General features: G+C 39.9%; 2 protein-coding genes across 4 annotated transcripts in view; one reads left to right on the forward strand and one right to left on the reverse strand.

Annotated features, from left to right (window-relative positions):
* The window catches only part of ENTPD7 (ectonucleoside triphosphate diphosphohydrolase 7), a 52726-nt gene extending 43270 nt beyond the window's left edge, over window positions 1-9456 (forward strand). For both annotated transcript variants that reach the window (XM_058697435.1, XM_058697436.1), the window contains one exon: window positions 1370-9456. In XM_058697435.1, coding sequence (XP_058553418.1) covers window positions 1370-1601 — 232 coding nt within the window. In that variant the 3' untranslated portion in view covers window positions 1602-9456. The remainder of the gene's footprint in view (window positions 1-1369) is intronic.
* A 2957-nt stretch (window positions 9457-12413) lies between these two features.
* LOC131493209 (cytochrome c oxidase assembly protein COX15 homolog) lies at window positions 12414-24933 on the reverse strand. Of its 2 annotated transcripts, XM_058697437.1 has the most exons (9): window positions 24744-24933; window positions 23311-23501; window positions 21486-21608; window positions 21012-21198; window positions 19051-19218; window positions 17463-17544; window positions 15983-16137; window positions 13868-13981; window positions 12414-12897 (listed from the first exon to the last, which is right to left on the reverse strand). In XM_058697437.1, the coding sequence occupies exons 1-9, from the start codon at window positions 24831-24833 to the stop codon at window positions 12766-12768; spliced, it is 1242 nt and encodes a 413-aa protein (XP_058553420.1). In that variant the 5' UTR covers window positions 24834-24933; the 3' UTR covers window positions 12414-12765. The 2 variants fall into 2 exon arrangements, with proteins under 2 accessions (XP_058553420.1, XP_058553421.1); XM_058697438.1 differs by lacking the exon at window positions 23311-23501 and having other exon boundaries at window positions 24744-24880.
* Window positions 24934-24953: the final 20 nt, after the last annotated feature.

Below are 24953 nucleotides of genomic sequence, written 5' to 3' on the forward strand. Positions count from 1 at the left end.
CTCTCCCTCAAAAATGCATCCAAATTAACTCCCTTTATTACTATCCCATGAACTATTATTACTAACCAGTTATGTTGAAACAGAAAGAAGGTTGAGAATTTAATCCAGAGTCTGTTCTTTAGCTTCGCAATTTCAGGAATGCAGTTTTGTTTATGCATAATAAATCATTCTTTAGGATTGAGCACTTACTAACCAGTTCTAAGATTCTTACTGATAAACCAAAATTCATTCTTAGGTTATTGTAGAAAACATCTGACTAGAGAGCTAGGGAATGCTGGCTGTATAGAGCAGTCTTTCGTAATGGGTAGAGTCACTCTAGACATCATGTCATTGACTTGGAAGGCTTTTGGTGGGCCAGAATTTAGAACAAAGCACACAAGATGCTTTTAGGGGGGTATTGTCATTAAGCTATGATAGCCTGATGTCTTGCTCTATGTATATAAGATATTTGGGATAATGTTTAGGTACTCTCTCCCCTGTATTATTTCGGATAAACTAAAATGAATTTTTTTGCTGCCTGTTTCTTTAAACCCAATATTGTCAGAAACCAGGTAGCTGATAGATGTGAGAGAAGTGGGGAGCTGGAGAGTACGTGCTCTAGATGAAGGGCTGACTCCTATCATGCGGAAGTGCTGTCCCAGCATCTGCCAGTTGTCATTTGTCAGGACAAGCCAGAAATCCATATTTTATAAGCAGCGTTTCAGTTTGGAGATTCACATTTAGAGAAAACACTTCAGGTCGAACCAAACAAAAACGGATCCAGTATCTGGACCTCCAAACTGCAGCTTCTGTTCTAAGCAGGCAGGCTCCTGCACTTTGGTTTACATGTCTCCTCTTTTTTTTCCAGATTATAAAACAGTTGTCAGGCAACCACTTTCTTTAGATATATCCTAAAGAAAGCACAGGAAGCACAGCCAATTTTTTTAAGGATTTCAATACACTCTGATTTCTTGATTGGATTTAGGGACTACCCTATTCTTGTTAGAACCATAGTTACAAACTGTATGTATGTATTTACAGAATGGCATGGGACCACTGTTAAGACAATCAGTATTATAGGTGATCAGTCTTATCTCACTGTTCACTTTTTTGTCTTCTAATTTTGTCCCCATTCTGGAGGACGTAGGCCTGTGAGGAGAAAGAAAGTACAGGAGGAATCACATAGGCCTGTGAGGAAAAGAAAGTACAGGAGGAATCACATAGCAGTCCTAGGGCTAGAGACGTTCTTCAGCTTTGCTTGCTCTGTGGAACTGGTATCAGCATATTTACATGGATAGAATAAATGGCATAACACCACTGGCCTTTTAAATCCGCATGAATGTTTTTCTTCGAAATTAACGTTACTTGTTACCTTCAAACTCTTGCCTAGGGATCTACGGCAAGAAGGTGTCCGGCAGGCCCATGGTAGCTGGTTCCGTCTCTCCTTTGTCTACAACCACTATCTCTTCTTCGCCTGTATCCTGGTGGTGCTACTGGCCATCATCCTGTACCTTCTGCGGCTACGCCGGATTCACCACCGACAAACTAGAACCTCAGCTCCATTGGACTTGCTGTGGATTGAGGAGGTGGTGCCCATGATTGGGGTACAGGTAGGGCCATGAGGCCGGACAAGGACATAGAAAGCTCGAGTACCCCAGGGTTGCTGCCCATTGACTTCCACCACTTTCTTGTACCGGCCTCAGATGCTGCTTTGCCTGACCTTGGGATATTTGGCCTTGGAATTTCTACCTTAATATCTACTTTAATTCCTTCTCAGTATCCAGGTCCTCTTCTCTAAGAGAAACCGGAATTTAGTCTGTGAAGAACTAAATAATGAGAGTTTGGTGCTAACAAAGAGGACCAACCTTAGTCCAACTGAAGCATGCTTCTACTCCTTTATCTGAGAGGTCTAGTGTGTTCCTGGCATCTAGACTTTCCCCCCTTGCTAAAGCATGAAGTTTGACATTCGGCAAACTGGAAGCGTGGTTGAAACCAAATTTGGAGCATCTGATACAAAGCCGAGGACATTCCAGCAAGTGCAGCAGCCCCTTCTTTCTCTGTAACAGAGATATCATTTATGTGGAGATCCACACCCTTTCATAGGGATCCAAGATATTTGCATTTCGCTGAAACAGATATGAACTTCCAGGCAACCAAAATAATATAGTTTCTTTGCTTACTTGACAAAGAAGCCGTTATGAGTGTGGTCCAAGATCCCTGACGTAGTGTTGCTGATGTTGATTATTATATGATTTTAAAAGGGTTTAGAACCCCTTCTAAATGAATGGTCAATCAAAGATTTTGACAGTATCTTATGTGATACCTGGTATGACCAGGATAGGAAACGTTTCTATGACTATATGCCTCACCGGCTGTTTGGGCATTAATTTTTCTTTTTGAGCCTTAAGTGTGCTTGTAAGATGGAGAAACTGATAGGGTTGGAGATCTGGATTTGTCTGGTTTTAAGTCACTGTCTCTAGGCCTATTTTTATGAGCCCCTTTACAGGAAAACAAACAAAAAAAAGAGTTCTTTTATTTCACTACGGTCAATATGTAGTTTGGGAAGGGGGGTGTATTTGTTGTTTTTAAAGAAGGAAAGAACAACAGTATCAGGAGAATGGGCAAAGGCAATAAAATCCAAGGTCTTAATTTATTAATGTTTTCTGAGAAATAGAAATTTTCCCAATTTGACTCTTGGAATGTCTGAAAAGCAAATTCTAAACTTTGAAAAACATAGATATATCTGTTAGTAAGCCACGTGGTGTCTTTCAGAACATTTGTAGAGTTTGCTCAGTCACAGACCACATTTCCATTAATGAGGAGAGAAGAAAGCCATACGATTACATTTTAATCCACTACCCTTCAGGAGCTTTGTTCCTCCTCTACATGTACATGTAGCCTTTAAATCGCATGAGAATTTCTTTTTCATCAACTCGCATCTTCCCCTATGGGATCTTCTTCATACTTCATCCTTCCCTGTATGCAGCCTTGAATGTCCTGCCCAAGAATATGCTCCCAGACTTGAAAGAGCTTTCTTTTCTGTCAGTTTATTTTTACGATTAGATGAGTAGAGGGAATCATCTCTGCCTTTAATGGGGAAAAAGTTGGAAATATTAAAACATAAATTTCCACACTGGGAACCGGAAGGAATTAAGTGCCTCATAAAACAGAGAAAAATAAGCCGAGATCCTCCTAGAAATAAATTGAGATGAAAATAAGTATGCTGTTAGTTGGTAGGTGAAGAGATGATGAGTCTTAAATTGTTTTCAAATTAAATAAAAATGGATCTAGCAAAAGAGTCTTACAGTTCCCTGTGGAGATATTTTTTACTTTTCATTAGGGTTCATGTCACAGCAATTTCCTTTAATTTTTAAGACTTCTAAATTTCCTTGATCTTCTTTGACTTCTTATCTTTGTGTCACTGCCAAGTGAGCCCTCGCCTTGTGATGGCTGCTTATAAATAATGTCCGAATGTGTTTTTTGCTAGCCAATGCCTCCTGAGGTACTCTTTCTTTTTCCCTCATCTTGGTTTCCAAATACTATTTTTTGGTTTTCTTGTAAGATCTGGTCAATGATCTTGTCAAAAGCTACCTAATTGGCTAATAGTGATCACATTCGTGTGCTCAAAATTTAGCTGAAGCAGGGAGGAGGTGGTGATGAGTCCAGTTTGAAAGCTCTTATTAATGAAGTTATTCTTCTTCCTGGTTATAACATTTGTTAAGCATTTAGTGTGTATCACATACTCTTAAGAATTTGTGTATATTATTTAATCATTATGACAGCCTTTCAGATTGATACTACTTTTTGTGTTCTTTTTATAATTGAGAAACTCAGGATACCCTATGCTTATCATTTTTTCAATGTAAATGTATTTCTTACTCTTAATTTATTCTAAATAGTTTTTGAGTTTTCGTTTAGTGTATTATATCCTGTTTATTACTTTGATCTTATGGGATCTGGGCTTGTCCTTGTTACCACGAGTATGACTTCCCAGAAACCCATGGTAGAAATGTAAGGAGCACAGATTTTTACCATATCCCTCAGAAAAACTAATATTTGTTGTTGATATTGGTTCCTGTGCTTCTGTCATTTGTTCCCAATTAATAATTTTGCATGAAATCTCATCAGCGAGAAACATAAGCCATTTGTTCTCCAAGAGCCAATTACTTCTACATATTGCTGTCTCCTAAGAGTCTGTCTCCCTTGTAGAACCAGTCTACCTTGCCTCTACACCTCTTTTTGCCCTCAGTTGTTAAAGATTTTTTAAGATCTCTATTGCATTTCTGCACTTTTCAGTAGTCTCCTTGTGAAGATAATTACAGTTTCATTAAATTCACATCCCACTCATTCCTTTGAATCTTACCAGCCAGTCTTCTTGGTACCAGAAAAATGAATCTGAACTGCTTTAGTACTTTTATCATTAGTGAGACAGGTCACAGATGTCAAAATCAGAGTCCGTGCTGATAGGAGTTGTGATGCTTTATTAGCCTTACAATGGCACAACCTATCACTTTTCTCTGACTTCTTATTACTAGAACATAATGAAAATAGGTATAATACTCAGTTATATAGCATTACATTGACTTAAGTTGCAGTTAACTCTAAGCCAGATTTTACCATCTTTGTCTCTGTACCTTAACTCCTTGAATTGACTTTCCTTGGTATAGGGAATTTAGTCACTTTCCAACAACCTTGTGTTTATCCTTTAATGTCATCCAAAGGATTCTGCCTCCCTCTCCTCAGCCTGACAGCTTTCTTTAACTTCCAGGGCCTTAGGCTGTGATTATTAAAATGTGGTTGATTGAGTCTGCCGTGCATCTGTTAAGCTCATCTTTTTAGTTATTAACATTTATTATCACATCCACATTTGTGTTGTTGAAGTATAGTTGACATATACTTGTTTCAAGTGTGAAACATAATGACTCTATTTGTATACACTGCAACATGATCACCACAATGAATCTAGTTTCCCCCATCACCATATAAAGTTATAGGACATGCAACACAGTGTTATTGACTGTAGTCACCATGCTGAACATTACATCCCATGACATGACTTATTTATTTTATGACTGGGCTTTGTACCTCTTGACTCCCTTCTTACATTTTGCCAGTCCTCCTTCTCCCCTGACTCTGGCAACCTCCAATCTGTTCTCTGCATTTATGAGTTTTGTTGTTTTTTTGGTTCCACATATAAATGAAACCATGTGGTGTTTGTCTTTCTCTGACGTATTTCATTTAATGTAACACCCAGAAGGTCCATCCATGTCACAAATGGCAAGATTTCATTCTTTTTTATGGCTGAATAGTATCCCTCTGTGTGTGTGTGTGTGTGTGTGTGTGTGTGTGTGTGTACACATCTTTATCCACTCATCCATCAGTGGACACTTTGGTTGTTTCCTTATCTTGGCTATTGTGCATAATGCTGCAGTGAACATAGGAGTGCACATGTCTTTTTGAATTACTGCTTTTTTTTTTTTTTTTTGTCTTCTCACCATTTTTAAAAAATTTTCATATTAAATATAATTTATTGTCAAATTGGTTTCCACACAACACCCAACAGGTGCCCTCCTCAATGCCCATCACCCACTTTCCCCTCTCCCCCACCCCCCATCAACCCTTGGTTTGTTCTCAGTATTTGAGAGTCTCTTATGGTTTGCCTCCCTCCCTCTCTCTGCTTTCATTTTCTTCAGATAAATAGCCAGAAATGAACTTGCCAGAAATAACCAGAAATGGAACATGGTAGTTCCATTTTTAGTTTTTTGAAGAACCTCTCTACTGTTTGCCATTGTGTCTGTACCAATTTACATTCCCACCAAAAGTGCACAATAGTTCCCTTTTCTCTACATCCTCACCGACACTTGTCATTTCTTATCTTTGTGATAATAGCCATTCTGATAGGCGTGAGAGGATATATCTCATGGTTTTGATTTGCATTTCTCTGATGATTATTGAGCATCTTTCATGTACCTGTTGACCATCTGCATGTCTTCTTTGGACAAATGTCTGTTCAGGTCCTCTGTCCATTTTTAAATCAGATTGTGTTTTGTTACTAAGTTGTAGAAGTTCTTTTTGTAATTTGGATATTAACCCCTTATCAGATTTATGATTTGCAAATATCTTCTGCCGTTTAGTATCTTGCCTTTTTATTTTGGTGATGGTTTCCTTTGCTGTGCAGAAAGCTTTTTAGTTTGATACAATCCCATTTGTTTATTTTGGTTTTTATAGTCATTGCCTTTGGAGTTAGATCCAAAAAATTCTCACCAAGAATGATGTCAAGGAGCTCACTGCCTGTTTTCTTCTAGGAGTCTTATGGTTTCTGGTCTTATATCCAGATCTTTAATCCATTTTAAGTCAATTGTTGTGTATGGTGTAAAATACTGGTCCAGTTTCATTCTTTTCCATGTGGCTGTCCAGTTTTTCCAACACCATTTATTGAAGAGACTTTCGTTTCCCCACTGTGTATTCTTGCCTCCTTTGTTGGAAATTAATTGACCATACATTCAAAGATTTATTTCTGGGCTCTCTATTCTGTTGTATTGATTGAGCGTCCATTTTTATGCCAATACCATATTGTTTTGTTTACTATAGCTTTGTGATACAGTCTGAAATCAAGGGGCATGATGCCTTCACATCCGTATTTTCATTTTTGAGATAAAATAACTTCTACTTATCGGTATTATCTAAATAGATGCTCTCCCTACCCCTATTAACATGCTTTTGTTTTGCTTTTTGTCAGGAGTGAAAGACAAGTGGGTGGTATGATTTAAGGAAAAGAAGACTGGACTTTACAAATAGCCGGTTTGGATTCTTAGTCCTGGCTTTGTCACTGACTAGCTCTGGTACTCTCTAGGCAAGTCACTTGCCCTCTCTGGTTCTTTTTTCATCTATAAAACAAGGTGGCTAGACAAGATGCTCTGAGGCTAGTTCCAAAGGAAGAACTGTTGGCCTAAGGAACTAAAGGCAGGAGAAAATGTAGGAAAATGGTAAGAGTTTCAGGAACAGGATTTTGGCCTTTGGTTTAAAAGGACAGGATGACCAAGAGAGCTGGTGGTCCCCTCCTACTTTATCACTGACATTAAGGTTGATGGGAATGGAGTTTCCAACAGCAATCATTATACATAAATTTCAGAGGATGAGATTTTTACAGCTGGGATTTTAGAGTTCTGTCTTTTGTTAACCCCTTGGGTTTTATGAATGATAAAATTGAGGCCCAGAGCAGTAGTAATATGTGCAAAGTCTGAGTGAATGGTCTCCTGGATCCAGTTTTCTCTGGTTTCTGTACCACAGACACACACCTTTGACAGCTCCAATGAAGTTCTCATTGACAGAATCTTCCTGCAAGATTGTGTATTTCAAAGGAATCTATTCTTTATAATACAGCTGATTACAAGTAACCATGCCCAATCTTTATAACTGCTTCTGACATTCATATGTGATGGCTTTGCTCACATTTAGGAATAAAATATGAAAGAAACACTTTGTTAGAAATGGCACCCAGTTGTTACCACATTTATTCTACCTTCTATATTTCTTTTAATCCTTTTACATTTTAGATGTTTCTTTTAAGCAATTTGCTTAATTTTGTACAATTTTCTTAACCACAGCGTCTAAGCAATTCATTTGATGGTTATAATCAAAATTATTTAAAGTATAAAATGCCTATCAGATCTACCTCATTAACGAACTTGGCTGTATTTCTTGGGCAGTTCTCAGACTCCGTTACAGAAACAAAATGCTGTTTCTTTTTGCTGTCTTTAAACTTCTTTTTGTGCTAACTCAGAACTAGTATCTAATTTCCCTTTGTGCTGTGGTATATGATATGACTTCATTTGGGATAAAGAATTAAGGTAGAAGTAGCAACAGATACTTCAGATTCTCCCAGATAAGCTTCTTAGGTCATGCTTAGTGTGAGAGTCCTGCCGGTAGGGCCATATGCTCTAACTTGTGAGGATTTTGTTGGTGTTACAAAAAATATTAGTTAAAAAACAAGAGCTCTTTTATTATATACTAATATACTAATTAGTATATATACTAATATACTAATAGACTTCCCTTGTATTATTACATAAGTGTTTTTCTTTTGCTATAATTCATTATTTCCAGTTTGTCAGTACCTACCATTATTAGAGGGACAGAGGAGGTCAACATCTGTTGACCCTGTGTTTCTCTGGAAGTCTGAGCACTAAGAAGTTCCTTTTATTTGTAAAATTGAGTTATTACTCATAAGGGTTTTTTACTTTTAAAGTGTATGCAATCACGGCCTGCCATTTTTATAAAAACCAAAGTTGAAAAAAACTTCTGAATCACAGGATGTTTATAGCCATGCATGTATGACTTCAGGCAAGCTGAGGACGTGTCTACTCTTGAGCCTCTCCTTTTTAAGTAGTGCAGCCACTTCTAGACCCTCTGGCAGCCTACCACTCTGGTTCTCCAGTATTAAGGTAGCCCTGATGCTTTCAAAGAAGCCCTTCCTGCAGAGGACTTGCCAGAGTTTGGCCTGTTAAAACTGCTCATGGTGAAGGCTCTGCGCCTTATTAGCTTCATAATGCTTTCTCTGCAAGTAAGGATCCTAGACGAATACTTTGATTTCTGGTATTGCTGTCATTATGTTGTGTTTGAAATTCTCATTCCACAATTCCTCTTTTGTTGGAGCCCTGAAGTATATGCCTTATCTCTGTTATTTCTGCCTTGAACAATGAACTTTGCAGTGTTGAAAGGCATCTTTTTATTATGACCCACAGCTAGACACTCCCTTCTCGCTTTCAAAAACTGAAGGCTGCTTATGTTGCATCACTTTTGGGGGTTGCTAAGATTGTATGGTTTTCGAATGCTTCACATTAAATAATTTTGCTCAACAGTTCTTAAAATTCTGTTAAATACTGTTACATCAGTGTTGAACAAAAAGTGCAATGCATATTAGAGATGTATTGTCTCTTCTGCAGGGACATAGGTATATGTGTTTCATATGCCTATATATAACCCACCATACGTACCAGAACTGGAAGAATTGATACACATCAACTGGTTATCCTAACGTCGTGATCATCACTTTAGGCAGTAGCTAATTGTTACCTCCTCTACAATGGGACAGCATTTGTCAGTGTAAGTTAAAAACAAGAAAATTCTAGATTGATAAGAAAGCCAGGTGTTTTCATTTCTCTTGATGTTTTAAAAACAACTGACAGAATTATTGACAGATTTTAAGGGAAATTCATTTAATCTTCTAGGTATATGATGACTTACTTTGAAAGAGGTGTCTTGGACCTCAATCGGTAATTATCCATTTTCCATTCATTCATGCAATATTTGGTATGTGTTTGGTGCTGGGAATAATGCAAACATAAAAATAATTCAGATAATCTCCATTTACCAAGAGCTCATAGATAGCCACAATACAGTTATACAGCTAAATGCAACCAGAATCGGTTTTTCCAAACTTACTCATATTTAATAAAAGAAAAATGAAGAAAAACATCTAGAACTTGAACTTATTCATTCATTGCTACATTGTTGGAGGGAACTTTAGAAACCAGCATTTGGCTTTTTGGGTTGGGTTTGGGAGTCATGAGATGATGGATGGGAACCTGCACCTCTGACCGCAGTTCCCTTTAAGAATTCTATCTAGAAGAGGTGACATCCCATTAACACACTAGTAGGATCAGATTAAATGAGATAGGGTTGGGCAAATTTGGAGGGGATGGAAATAAGCTGGTCAAAACTTCCTTTTTTTTTTTTAGAATATCATTTTTTTTCTTTTTAATACGAAATTTATTGTCAGATTGATTTCCATACAACACCCAGTGCTCATCCCAAAAGGTGCCCTCCTCAATACCCATCACCCACCCTCTCCTCCCTCCCGCCCCCCATCAACCCTCAGTGGTCAAAACTTTCTAAGGTAACTGGTTTATTAGGGGCTAGGCCACGGTGTCTAAACTTGTCTGCATGTTGGAATGACCTAGGAAACTTAAAATTATGTCTATTATTGCTTCCAGAGATAATGATTTAATTGGTCTTAGGGGGAGCTTCAGGATTTTCAAAAATTCTAATTTGAAAAAAATTAGAAACTACCTCTAGCAATAGCATAAGCCCTTGAGGATGGTAGCTGTTAAGTCACAGTGAAACTCACAGAATACTGGAGTCGAAAAGGAATGGAGATCATCTCCTTGAGACTGTAAATGGGCAAACCTCAGTCCATTTATGGCTCCCAGATGTGTTCAGCCTGTGTCATGTACTAAAAAAAACCTGAAATTAGTTGCCAACCCTTGAGAGCTTTCACATAAAAATCTAAATGTTTTGTTTCTTTAAATAATCAGATCTGACAACTCTAGACCTATAGAGCAGCAACAGGCCAGAGCTCAGCAGTGGTTTAGTCGAATAGTTGGGACACCTGCTTTTCCACTTTTCTACTTTCCACTTTTCCTCACCAGCTGCACCCTAGTGGGCTTTTGTTTTGATCCGACTCTTGTCTTCTACAAAACTAAAAACTAGCTTTCTGCACCTTCTAGCCATTGTTCCCAGCTCTGCTCTGTCTGAATGTTCTACAGTTCAATGCCCCTACTTCCTTCAAGTATTCCCTGTGTGGTGTGAGTTCTGGACGACTCACCATCCTGGTCCCTTCCTCTGGAGACATACTTAGTAATCAGTGCCCTCCTTAAATGGGGTACCAATAGCAAAACACAGCACTCGCAACTGAAGTATTCTGAGTGCAGCTGTGACACTTCCATTGATGAAATCTGAAACACCACTAATTTTTATCAGTGTCATTACACTTTTGGTGCAAGTTGAGCCGATGGCCAACTGAAATCCCTGTCTTTATGTGAAATGACAGGATGCCAGGTTTCTCTATCCCAAACTTATACAACCTATTTAATTTAAATGAGGATGTTACATTTATAATATTTAATTGTATCTTGATGGTGCCACTCTGCAATTGTTTTGAGTTGTGACGTTCATCTATTATATTAGCAATGTTGGGTTGTTCCATCCTCAGGTCTGATCTTTCTGATGCCTTCATCCAAATCACCGATTTAAAAAATAAAACTGGGGGCGCCTGGGTGGCGCAGTCGGTTAAGCGTCCGACTTCAGCCAGGTCACGATCTCGCGGTCCGTGAGTTCGAGCCCCGCGTCAGGCTCTGGGCTGATGGCTCGGAGCCTGGAGCCTGTTTCCGATTCTGTGTCTCCCTCTCTCTCTGCCCCTCCCCCGTTCATGCTCTGTCTCTCTCTGTCCCAAAAATAAATAAAAAACGTTGAAAAAAAAAAAAAAAATAAAAAAAAAAAAAATAAAACTGAATAAGAGCCCTATGACATGTCAAGATAGACCAGAATTATAATTTGTTAATCAAAAATTTGTTCACATATCTTAATAGATGTCCAAGTACTACGTACACCATCAAGGCCATACTTTTCTTATCCATGAGGCTGTTAGGAACCTCTCTCAGGAACTGATTCATACTATCTATTCCATGTGGCCTAGCAATGTTATAGCCATCAAAAGAACTAGGTTAGTGCTTGACGAATCCAAGTGGGTTACTAGTGATTTCCTTTTCTAAGTACTTCTAAGCCATTTTGTTACATATAGACATTAAACTTGTCAAAATCTACCCTTTCCCCATTTTGAAAATCAGGATACTAGAAGACACTTATTTCTCGCTGAAGGCTGTCTGGCTACTTAAGGTATGCCAAGTCCTTCCCTTTGAATCTTCACCTGATGGAAGTGGAGATCATAAGGAATTTCTCCTTAGGCATAATTCAGGACTCGGGGTCAAGGAGACAAGAGCTCATGCATGTCGAATCAAGAGCTTGCTAACATTAAGAAACCTAGACAGCCTAGGGGCGCCTGGGTGGCGCAGTCGGTTAAGCGTCCAACTTCAGCCAGGTCACGATCTCGCGGTCCGTGAGTTCGAGCCCCGCGTCAGGCTCTGGGCTGATGGCTCAGAGCCTGGAGCCTGTTTCCGATTCTGCGTCTCCCTCTCTCTCTGCTCCTCCCCCCGTTCATGCTCTGTCTCTCTCTGTCCCAAAAATAAATAAAAAACGTTGAAAAAAAAATTTTTTTAAGAAACCTAGACAGTCTACCAAAAAGGAACAAAGGCAGACATTTCTCTACGTTAAATTTGGTTTTCAACAAAAAAACTAAATTTATAAAGTTTTTTTTTAATGTTTATTTTTGAGAAAGAGACAGGGTGCGAGCACAGGAGAGGCAGAGAGAGAGGGAGATAGAATCTGAAGCAGGCTCCAGGCTCTAAGATGTCAGCACAGAGCCCGATACAGGGGTTGATCCCACGAATCTAGAGATCATGACCTTAGCCAAAGTTGGACGCTTAACCAACTCAGCCACTCAGGTGCCCCTAAATTTATAAAGATTTTAAAAAGGAATATTTAGTTAAATATACTTAATGACACTCTTGATCCAGTGACTTTGTTAAAAACAGGCAAAGAATTTTACTTTTTTAATGTTTATTTATTTTTGAGAGAGAGCACACATGCATGTGAGCAGAGGAGGGGCAGATAGAGGGAGACAGAGGATCCAAAGTGGGCTCTGCGCTGACAGCAGAGACCCCAGTGCAGAGCTTGAACCCACAAACCGTGAGATCATGACTCAAGCTGAAGTCAGAGCTTTACTAAGTCACCCAGACACCCCAAAACAGGCAAAGAATTTTAAATAACTTGACCAGTTTGGAAACCACTTGGTATGCCAAGGACATCCTTTTAGAAAACTCCCAAGTTCTTGTGCTCTCTGATGAGCTCTCAAATGCACTTTCAGTCATAGGAAGCTGATCCTCGGAATTATTTTGGGACTCTTCGGAGTTCATTCATGAGCCAAAGGACAACACTAAGCAGAGCCAGGGAGCCTGACTGGTGAGTGGCAGCCAAAGGAGTTGGAACGTACATTAGCAGAGTGCTAATGCCCAAGCCCACCTGTTACAGAGGAAAGAATGCAGTAAGAAAAGCAGGAGCCACAACTTCAAATGACTGGGCATAGACAACCAGATACATAAATTTCCACATTCTCCCATCAGAACACTAAAAATATATATTTAAGAATTTTCACAAGTAAATATACTCACAACAAAGGAAATTCAAACAAAATAAACCTAATATTCTCTTTAATTGTCCTTCACCCTAGCCCAGTTCCCCCCCCACCAAGGTAGTTTATCAGTTTCTACACACTTACACTTTTTCATAGATGTTTACAGAAAAAACATACTCCTGTACTTTTAAAAATTGGATTGTTCTGCTACTTGCTTTTTTCCACTTAACAACATGCATCTTGAGATCTTACTATTTTAAACTGCTACACAGTATTCCACAGTATGGGTGTGCCATACTTGTATATTTAGGTTGTTTCCAGCTTTTTACTATCACAGCAACTTTACCATGAGTTTCTTTGTACACAGCTCTTTGTGCACTGGAATATTTCTAGGGCAGGAAGTAAGAAGTCACTTTTCTGGACCAAAAGATTATACATTTAACATTTTAAAAGATAATGCCAAACTGCCCTCTGGAAAAAACTATACCAACTCATGCTCTCACCAAGAATATATGAAGGTATCCATTTTCCTATGCCCATGCCAATACCTGATAATCTTAAAAAAATTTTTTTTCTCCAATCCAACAGGCACAAAGTGGCATGCATTGTTTTAATTTGCTCCTCTCAGATCCATGATGCTTCTCTCGGATCATGAATGAGGCTAAACAGCTTTTCATATTTATTGGTCATTCATTGTTCCTCTTATGAGAACTATGTATACTCATATCCTCATTTTATCTTCTGGTTATTAATCTTTTAGTCTATTACAAATATTGAAATCATTTTCTCCTAGCCTGTCACCTTCCTTTTTTAACTTAGTTTTGGAGATCCCTCAGACCAAGAAGAAGTGGTTTATACCTGTGTATATGCCAAAGCTAGCAGAGTCACTGCTGCCATTTTGGTCCTTCGAGGAAGGGGAATTCTCCGGGAAAGGAAGTAGAGCACTGTCACGGCTGTAACTGAAGTGATTCCCTGCAGAAAGGAAGGGATCTCACCAAGTGCCAGGAAGAAATGTCCCACCCTCCTGATTTCTGCTCATCTTACATGTATCTTCTCTAGAACCAGTGAGTCACCATTAAGCACTTTCTTATACCAGGCAGAGAACGACCTGTGGCTCCACCTGTGATTACTCCTCAGTCTCCTCCATGTTCTGCTTGCCACTTAAATGTTCATGTTCCCCAAGGCACCTATCACTCTAGACACTCTTACTCTCTCTTCTCAGTGATCCTTTCCAAATTCCAACACGGGTGCGCCCCTCAGGGGTAGCCCTCACTTTTTAAGTCATTCTTTGCATTCTTATGCCTAATTTTATCTCCTCTCGAATCCTGGGGGTTTTTTCTTTTTTTTTTTTAATGTTTATTTTTGAGAGAGAGAGCATCAGCAGGGGAGGATCAGAGAGAAAGGGAGACACAGAACCCAAAGCAGGCTCCCAGCTCCAAGTTGTCAGCACAGAGCCTGATGCAGGGCTCAAACCCATCAACCATGAGATCATGACCTGAGCCGCAGTCGGATGCTCAACCGACTGGGCCAACCAGGTGCCCCACTAATCCTGTATTTTTATTTTTATTTATTTATTTTTTTTTTTTTAATTTTTTTTTTTTCAACGTTTTTAATTTATTTTTGGGACAGAGAGAGACAGAGCATGAACGGGGGAGGGGCAGAGAGAGAGGGAGACACAGAATCGGAAACAGGCTCCAGGCTCCGAGCCATCAGCCCAGAACCTGACGCGGGGCTCGAACTCACGGACCGCGAGATCGTGACCTGGCTGAAGTCGGACGCTTAACCGACTGCGCCACCCAGGTGCCCCACTAATCCTGTATTTTTAAAGTGGGTCTGACCCCAGCACATGAGGGTTATTCTCCTGGGCTGTGAGTAGAGAAGATAGTGGTGCTGGCAGCTAGTGCTAAAAACAAGTGAAAGTATCATTTTCCTTCCCGCCGCACTTCAGTAAAGGATTGGCAATAGGGTCTCCTTTCCCACTCCATGATGTCAAGGAGAATGTTCGTCTATCATTTTTTACATCTATTTCACTTTTCCTTTTCAGAGCTGTCCAGGATGACAATTTCAACTAGACTCTACTTATTACAAAATGTTGGCAAAGAGGCCTGAGCCCACACAAGGTAACTGGCCCAAGTGCCAGTGTTGCCCTTGGGGGTCTGAGTCCTCTGGACCTCTGTCTTTGGGTGTGCTCCAATCACCTCATACCCAGCACACCTCAGTCTGATGACATCCTTCATCTCCAGCCCAACACTCATTCCAGTAGTCCTATTTCTGGGTGTGTTTTAAGCATGCCACAGAATAAACTTTGGGATCTTCTTTACCATCATTACTACAGCCAATCTTCTCCTTAGAGCCTGTTTGTGATCCACTGTTCTCTTCAAGTTCTGCTCCCCCACACAGCCTAGAGCCCCACCACTCTCACCTGCAATACTGCAATGGCACCTCTGCTTCTTGCTGGCCTCCTTGCTGCCAGTCTCTCCTGGCTCCAACGTATCACGCCCAGCTACCAAGCCAATCTTAACATGACTCATAGCAGGCCCTTAATAAATATCAGCTTAAATAAGATGACAAACATTTTAGCTCCCTGGAGTTTGGTTCAGCTCTGATAGTTATATGTTCAGCAGCCTATCTTTGCCCTCTCTTCTCTACTTGGCCTCATTTCCACTAAAATGACTCTCCTATGTGTGTGCAGGATTGAGGGAAGTTATCCTTTGCCAGATGGCAAAAGGCATATTCCAACTTTAAGAAGATGGCAGTATCCCAAAAGCCAGAATTTGGCTGGAAAGGGTGTGGGTAATTAGGACAAAAACATCACATCAGAGACCTGGTGCTAAATTTCTCCCAAAAAGAAAAGGAAACCTAGTGCCCAGTCTGTTCTACCCTCTCTTAGTGCTGCCATCAGTGCCTCAGACACCCCAAAGGCTGTGAGAGGCTCCCTGTGCTCAGTAGCCAGTAACTAGCAGCCAGACTTACCAGAATCCGGTGATCAAACTGCACCATGGTGGGATTCTCAAAAACATTCCTCAGGATGGGGGAGAAGGTAAAGAGATCCTCTGGGATCCAAGATTCTCCCATCTTCGGGAAGGAATTGTAAACAAGCCCAGCATCCAGCCCTGCCACAAAGGCCCCTATATTCCAAGGCAAATAGTATTTATTAAAATGAGATACAGAGGAGATCAAATACTAGTTTTGGCATAGAATAAGTTTATTATCCCAGAGACAGACAAAAAGGAATAATCAGAGAACAAAAAGATCTACAGAAGGGTTTCTAAACAGAGAATATACATCCTAATCACCACGGGAATTAAAAAACAAACCCACAAAACTGCATCCTCACCTGCTCCCACCCCAAGATTCTGGCATGCCTCCCTTAAAGGAGAGAACTAGAAGCTCTGGAACAAGGCATATTCGATAGAAACATCCTGTTAGTGATTTTGATGCCCTCCTTATCCCACTACGAACCAGATCTATTCGGGAAATGCTTTTCCCCCAGATACCTGCGTAATATACTCCTTCATTTCCTCAGGTCTCCACTCAATATCACCTTATCAAAGAGATCCCCTCAATGATCCTATATAAGGCAGCACTTCCCCAACCTCACCTCTATCCCCTTATCCTGCTTTATTTTTTTCTTCATAGCACTGAACACCATCTGCCATATATTTTCACTGTTTATTGCCTGTCTTCCCCAAGTGCTCAAAAAAATGTTGGTTGAGTGAACACAGAAGTGAAAAAAAAATTTACAAACTAAATCCTGGATAAACATGTAAAATATCCATGAATTAATAGATGACTGATCCATTATTTATGATCAAAGAGACTTTGTTTTTTTATAAATAGCATTTATGAAGTCAGAATTCATGTTCTTCCACCAAAAAGGAGAGGGGGCACAAAGAACTGGTTTGATGGTTTTATTTACAGCAGTGCTACTCAACAGAACTTTCTGTGATGATGGAAATAGTCTCTATCTGCCATCCAAAATAGTTGCTAGACACATGTGGCTATTGAGCACTTGAAATGTGGCTAGTGTGACTAAGGAACTAAATTTTAGATTTTATTTAATTTTAATTATTTAAGTTTAAATAGTTGCTACATGACAGGTACTGTTCTAAGCACTTCACATCTATTACTTATAGTACACCATCATCTTCATTTTACAAATGAGGTCACTAAGGCCCAGAGAGGTTATACAGCTTGCCCAAGGTCACAGAGTTCATAGGTGGTAAAGCCAGGATTCGAACCTAGGCAGTCTGGATCCAGATAAATGCTCAATATTTTTGTTCAACTGACCGGAAAGCAGGGTTTTTGGAAGGGAGGAAGGAACAGAAAACAGAGGGTGAAGATGGTGGGTATGAGAGAGGCAGGTGTGAAAGGGAAATAGGAAGGTGCAAGAGGAAAGGACAAACTCCCCCCTGGAGTTTGTCTAGAGCCCGCTGGATGAGAAGAGTCCTACCTGAGAGAGCTGTAAGGAACACTAGGCCTGCTGTTCCATGAGCACATCGCCTCAACCACAGAAGCTGACGAGTTTCAGGCAACTAAAGAAGAAAAGCATTCAGATAAACTGTACTGCAAGAACCACGGGAGGCAGCAAAGATCTCCAAGGCCAAAGTCAAGTGACAGTCTGAAGCCTCATTTTCTCTGCCTCCCTAAATAGGTTGAGCATTCCCAGCAGATATTCTGTTCAAATATGCATCATATTTTACGATGTTTATGCATTTACTATGTCTTCCTTGCTATCCTGTAAGTTTTGTGAAGGCAGGAACTGACATCTGTCTTGCTTGGTGAAGTAATCCTAGCCCAGTGCTCAGTGTGTAAATACTCATTACATATCTGTTCAATAATGATTTGCATTGCATTTCCCATTGCAAGGGAAAAATGCTTCACCATGTTTGAAATGATGTGGCTTAAGATAGAGGACTAGATTTTCATGTTGTTTATGTATGATATTTAGTGCTTTGCAAATATAGTCAGAATCAAAATGCCTAAAGTAGAGACTCTTCCATTTAGTGTTTTGTTAATATAAAAATTTGATTTTATTTTTACTGTAGCCAACTTCTGATACTAATCAGTGAAGCAACAAATATTTATTAAGAACTTTATAAACAGGTTACCATAAAGATACAAAGGAGTTAAGGAGTTAAGTCAGACTACTGTCCTTAAATGGTCTATAATCTAGTACATGAAGAGTGAGATATCATTAGAAAGATAACGTAGGACAATCTATCAGTACTGTCCAATGGAACTTTCTGTGATGATGGAAATGTTCTATAATCTAAGCACGTGGATTGTCTACTGCACCAATGTTTTGACCCCATCTGGCTTCCTTGTGGGGATGACTGCCAAGTCCACAACTCCTCTCCTTGTTGGGATTGAGGCTACTTATTCCAAGTACCTACTGGATAATTCTACCTAAAAGTCCTTTGTCATCTCAAACTTCATTACATGGACAGGTTATCCAGGCCAACCGTGACTTTAATACCAAAAATAATAGTCATTTTTAGAAAAACTAGTATTTTCTTTTGATCAGCATACAAAGAAAATATTTCAGACAAGATCACTGTATTGTCAGATTTGATGAATGATAGGTCCCCAACTAAAGAATAAACAGCCCCCATGGCTCCTGTACACCATCAAAGGTTCAGAAACAGCTTCCATTCTGGCCTTCCTCCAACCCTCTGGGAGTCACAAGTAAGGCTCTTGTTGCAACCCCTTCCTACCTTTTCTAAAATTCATGTTTTCACTGTTCCCAACAGGCAGTGCAAACAGAATATTCAGCTCCTGTACTAATTTTCCTTTGAATGAGTTGTTCCAGCTCAAAAGAGTAATGACACATTTTCCTTTGCAGTTCCAAAGCTTTCTATAATCTCAAAGTTCAATGCTTCTGTCATCTTTGATTATATCTAATTTCTGGTAAATTGGTAGATGTTACTAAGGGAATGTGTGCATTTTGATTTATAACTTCCCATAAGAAGCAGAATTTCTGTTCCTGTGACCCTGTCAGCATCTGTGTACATGTACTAACAGCATAGACTGACTTTTACCTTGTGCTGAGGGAGCAGCAGTGAGAGTGAAGTCCACAAGCTGGAACAATAAAGAACAAGGGCTGATCCCAGGTGGGCAGCAAGGCGGTACTGACTGACCCGAGGGATGTCATGGGAGTCTGGTTTTTCTTCTAATCCACTTTTCACCATATACCATCCCAACAGACCCTAGAACCAAAAACAGAAGGGGCAAATAACACACAGCTGGATCTGTCTATTCAACTTTACTATCTGAGAAAGCGAGTTATCAATTATCAGTACTCCCTGACCTCTCCTTTCCATATCTTCCCATATCTCCAGTATCCCAGGAGTCGTAACCTATCCACATTTTCACACAGAGCACCACAAATACTTAACCACTGCTTAGATTAACATTTTATTCAAGTATAAGCCAAATACAGAAAAGTACACAAAAGTGTATCTATGGGCAAAACCTTAGAAATACTTGCTATAATTTAATATTATTTAAACCAGTGAAATATAAGAATAAAAAGAGAGTTTTTTCTATACAAACTAGATCATATGCTTTGGAAAAGCTTTGATAAAGATAACTGCTTAATAACAATCATTGTCAAGTTAGTAGGAATAGACAATTATAAAAGTTTTGGGTAGAGGGGAGTAAAAAATTTGTAAGGCTTTGCCAGCAGATTGCTTTGCAAATGTCTAAGTTCCCACTCTTCTTTAAGGAAAATGAAATGAAATAATAGTTTATGAGGATGCAAGAGATCTGAAGTTAAATTCCAATCAGAGGACTTTAAAGAACAGGTCTTAGCTCTTCATTTAAAAAAAAAAAAAGTAATCAAAGTACAGGCTTAAGCTTAAAAATGCAAGGTATGTATTATTCTGATTCTCTGCTTAACTTTTTCAATTAACCAAACAACTGTCAGTTTCATTTCTATCAGATAAGATATAGCCCTTTCACCCCCACTCTCCCAAGTCAAAAGAAGCATGTCAAGAGGTGGGATTCTCCCACCTCTTCTACATAGCTCTCCTCAGGAAATCTTCTGGGACATGTCTTTATCCTTAGTGATGACCCTGGATGGTCTAATTATCTTGATTTCATCTGCATAGGACATTGGAAGACAAAGGAGTGTAAAGTGTGATTTGCCAGCCCCACTTTCTTCTTCCCATAACCCCATGTGCCATCTTCAAATTTCTACCGCCCTTGGAGTCGATCTTTAGTGGGTTTTTTTTTTTCATTCTAAAATAAACTTTCATTTTGTTTTACCAACCCTTCCCTAGGTCTTAGGGACATTTACTAATGTCTCTTTACCTGTTTCTATTGCCTCTATTTTGTCTCTTCCATCTCCCTCTTTAATTCCTTCTAATTGGTTCATATTCTTACTACTTCAGAGTCAAATTAACCAATTAGCTTCTTCCTGATCAAATTCTGATGTTCCTTTGAGCTCTAAGACTCTCTCTGAGGGCGTAGAATCATGACCCAAATACTCATAAGTACCTTCTCTCATATTCCTTTTCTTGGCTCTCAGTCTCAGTCTCACCAAACCCTTAACTGTGGGAGCTTTCAAATTTGCTTCTTTAGCCATTCTAGCACAGAAAAGCCATAGAGCAGACAAGTGAGAAAAGGGGAGGAGAAAAGAACCCAGGAAGAGAGCCATGACAGGAAAGAAACTCTTGTGACACAAAAATATATTTACTGAGTGCTTACTAATTCCAGGAACTAAACTAAGTATTGTATATGCATGATCTATCTCATTTAATAGTCACACAAGTTAACCAGTAGGCACTATTATTATCCCTATTTACAGGTAAGGAAAGCATAGCCTACCGAAGGTAGACAACTTGCCCTACTAAGTGGCAGAGCTGGGCCACGCTTGTAACACTAAAATTCATCCCCTTACCCACTCTGTAATACAGACTCAGATTCTTTCCTTAAAAACAATACCAACCAGGAAGCTCCTGGAAGCATCTCTGGTTTCCCAAACTTGAATAAATCTCACCTGGAAGCAGACTAACCCACACAGGGCAAGAACACGTCCTTTCATGCCACGGCTGAGCCAGCCCTTTCTCCAAAAATAGGCAGCAGGCAGGATGTATGTGAGGCCCACAAGGCGACCCCACATTCGATGTGAGTACTCCATGTACCAGATGAACTTGAATTCGGCCAGTGTCATATCATGATTCAAGCTGGGAGGAAGGGAAGTCAAAAAAGAAAGAGGAAACATCCATCTGATTGTTATTTACCGAGAGAATGCAGGAGCATTCTCAGTTTTGAAGCTTGAAATGAAAGGTCTGCCTTCTTCCTCATCCGTGACCCCAGGATCACTCTGGAACTGGAGGTTTAGAGTAGAAAACTCACTAAATATAACTGAAGCAAATATCAATAATGGAATCTAACCATTCTGAAATGCTGAAATACGCAAAAGACTGAGAAGGCCTCGTGGGGCATTTACCTGATTTTCTATAATACTTACATTTTAAATTCTGGAAATTGCTGATATTTTTGGAATTCTGCTTCCCATTCCTCTTGGTGTGTAGGTGGCTTCATCTCCTTTATTAAATTCCAGTCTACCATTGAGAGGCCAGACTCTGTCAACCTTAAGATAGGAAAGAAATGGTGTGTGCACACGTGCACGGGTGCCCATGCAGTGCTGGATTTCTCATGAACAGTTAACAGAAACGGGGATCTGAACTTAACCCCTCTAAAGTTAAACACAATATTTCACTATATCCTTTTTTGAAACCTTGCTTTCTTCTTACTGCTTAAAATTTCACCAGAAACAGCTGCCATCAGGTACACATTTCTTGACTCCTTGTTCTCTCAATCCTTTCATTCAACTCTCTTTACCTCTTTCTTTCACTAACATTCCTTAACAGGTAATATCAACCCTTACACCCAAGAAATGTGCCCTACATGGATATGAGACATTATTTACACAGGGAAAAGAGATTTGTTAGATATAAAACAGTTTAGATTCTTGAGTGAATTTAAAGCTAATAAAATTCAAATGTGTTGCAGTTTCCCATAACGGCCTATACAACATATGATATTTTGAAATAAGGGTACAGGGAATGCGGAGGAAATCTGAGCAACACATACTGTATTAACACCAGAAGGTATTTTCACCAAAAGGAGCAAGGATTCCTAAGGTAAAAGGCTGATTTTAGGTCAGAGGCAAGAAATGTAGAAGATGAACCTGGGACATCATATCCAGAAAGCAAAGAATTAAAGGTTACTAGTACCCTGTCAAAAAAACAAAACAAAACAAAACAAAACCCTGGAGACAATTTGAAGAGGCTCCCATTGACTAAAGATGGAACAATCTGAGCACACCACCAAAGCAATGCATTGAAACATCAAACACATTTAAACTGATGAGCTCATAATATGTAAAAAACTAAAAACTTTATTGATCACCTTTGGAGGATGCTTGGGAACCAATTTATTATTTTCAGAAGTGGTAAATAAAGGGAAATTATTTATCCTGCCTTTCCTATACAAACTGTACAAACAGTACCTTAGGATAACCAAACTGTTGATGAAAGTTCCTCTTTAGAGTTGAGCTAATAAATTATTAGAATTTTGCAACTGTAATGAAATCATGGATCTAGGCAATGATAATCAATGGCTGTTGGTATCTCTAATGGACACCAGATATTTATGAATGTTGTAATCACCTATGAAGGATTTTGCCCCCTGCTCCCATCCTGAATCTGATCAAGCAACAACCCATTTACAGGAAATACAGGGGATAAGGGAACATGTTAAACACCACCACAAGTATGCAATCAGCAAAATCCAGACTGTGGGAAACTCCGTATGACAAATCAGTTGGGTTTCCTTAATAGCAAAAACAAAAACAAAAACAAAAACAAAAACAAAACTACAAAGAATGGGGGAGGAAGGGAGAAGAATCTAAATCTATAAAATCTCTTTATAGATTTAAAGAGACCTAAGAGGCATATGAACCAATTGTGATATATGGAACTTATGTGGATTTAATTCAAACAAACTATACAAAAAAATTTTGAGACAAATTTGAAAACTGTGTGTAGAGGGAAAATACATAACAACAATGCATATCGAACAGTTAAGACCTAAACAAGTCTTTATGAAGGGCTCCTAATAATAAAACTCTAGATTGTTCTATAGCAGGGCAAGTCATCCGACATGTCCCTCTGCATATATAAAATGAGGGAGCTAGACTAGATGATTCCTAAGGACTCTTCCCCCTTAGTCATTCCATGTTTCTAATGATGACCCAAATAGCTGACTCTCGCTATGAGCAAATTACTCACCTAGTCATTCCACCAAGAATAACTGCTCCAGCCACTGTTCCACTGCAGACCAGGAGCCATCGGCCCACCACCCGCTCAGCAGCTTTTGAGGGAAGGGACACTGTACCCCTTCCAGACTGCAAAGCTACTTCAGAGATGGTGCTGTATTGCCCTGGCCTTAAGAGGTGCCTGATCCCACAGCTGCAACCACACTAAGGATCAAGACAGACAAATTACAACTGGAGACAGAGGGAAAGGCCTCAGTCCACTACTCTCATACACAATCCCACTCTGTCTAGAGTGGAGTACCCTGTACAGTCACATCTCCACCGCTTCTGCCCTAGTAAATCATCATCTCCTATCCAAATCACTGTATCCACATCCCCCTTCACCCCCCGCCACCCCCGCACCTGGTTTTCCTGCCTCTAGTCTTGCCTCACTCCAATCCATCCCCATACCACATGAACCTTCTAGTCTCAGCATGCTTCCCCCAGACTTAACTCCACACCTAAGTATGGATTTTCTTTCTCCTGTGGGAATTTAAACATGACTTCTCTGACTGGGACGCTCCTTGTTGTCTGATTGGTAACATCGACTATAGATCTTAGTTTAGTTGTCACCTCCTCTGGGAAGTGTTCCTAGACTCTGCCAGGTCTGCAACAAGTCGTTCTCACACTACACTGTACTTCCCCTATCTCAGCCCTTAACACATTGCAATGTACTTCAGGTTCATTTGTCTCTACCAACCACTAAGCTAGGAGTGTGGGACAGCAGTATCTGGTCCGTCTGGTGCTTTCCCTCCTGCAAATTTCATTTCTAACACATTCCCTTACATAACAAGATCTTAATAAAGATTTGACAAATGAATTACAAGCGAATTAACTGTGCCTTCCTCTAGAGTGGGAGACTTTTGGTATTTATCTTTCCTAACACATAATAATCACTCAATAATTATTTGTTGAGCAAATACACACCCTCTTCTGATTCTGTCCCTGAGCCCAAAGGTTCGTGTTCTGTTTCCTAACTTTAGACAATTTAAATTAAGCCTCAATCTCCTTCTCTGTAGAATGGGATTATAGTTCCACACCTGACTACCTGAGGGCTTTTAGCAAACCTCAAATATACAGGTAAAAATTACTGGGCTTTTACTATGTGCTAAGCGCTTGCTGTATAGGAAATTATTCAATCCTCCCCAGAAACTTATGAAGTAGGTATTGCAATTCCCATTTTACAGCCGAAGAAACTAAGGGACAGAAAGGTTACCTAACTTGGCTGATATCACACAGCCAGTAAGTGGCAAGTCCAAATCTTTAACTCAGGGACTTTGGGCACAAAGAAATGCGTTGTGAATTCTACGGAACTACGTCAATGTGATGTCGAATTATCTATTATTTTTCTCCTGACTCTTTCGCCCCATGTCCGATTCCGCGATTGAGTCGGCTGCGGTGCGGTACCTGCGTTCTAGGAGCCGCCCTAGGACCCAGGAGCCAGAGGCACGGGCTCCCCATCAAGGCCTTCAGGCGCGGAAAGAGTAATCGCTGCATACTGAAGACAGTGTAAGGAAGCCACCTCCACAACCCAGCACTCTGTGGTCTCCTTTCACCGCCGCCGAATGGAGAAACATTTCCGGGTCATGCAGCGCGAGCCCCCCCCCCCCCCCCCCC

Source organism: Neofelis nebulosa, chromosome 13, assembly GCF_028018385.1.
Source record: "Neofelis nebulosa isolate mNeoNeb1 chromosome 13, mNeoNeb1.pri, whole genome shotgun sequence".
Classification (NCBI taxonomy): Eukaryota; Metazoa; Chordata; class Mammalia; order Carnivora; family Felidae; genus Neofelis; species Neofelis nebulosa.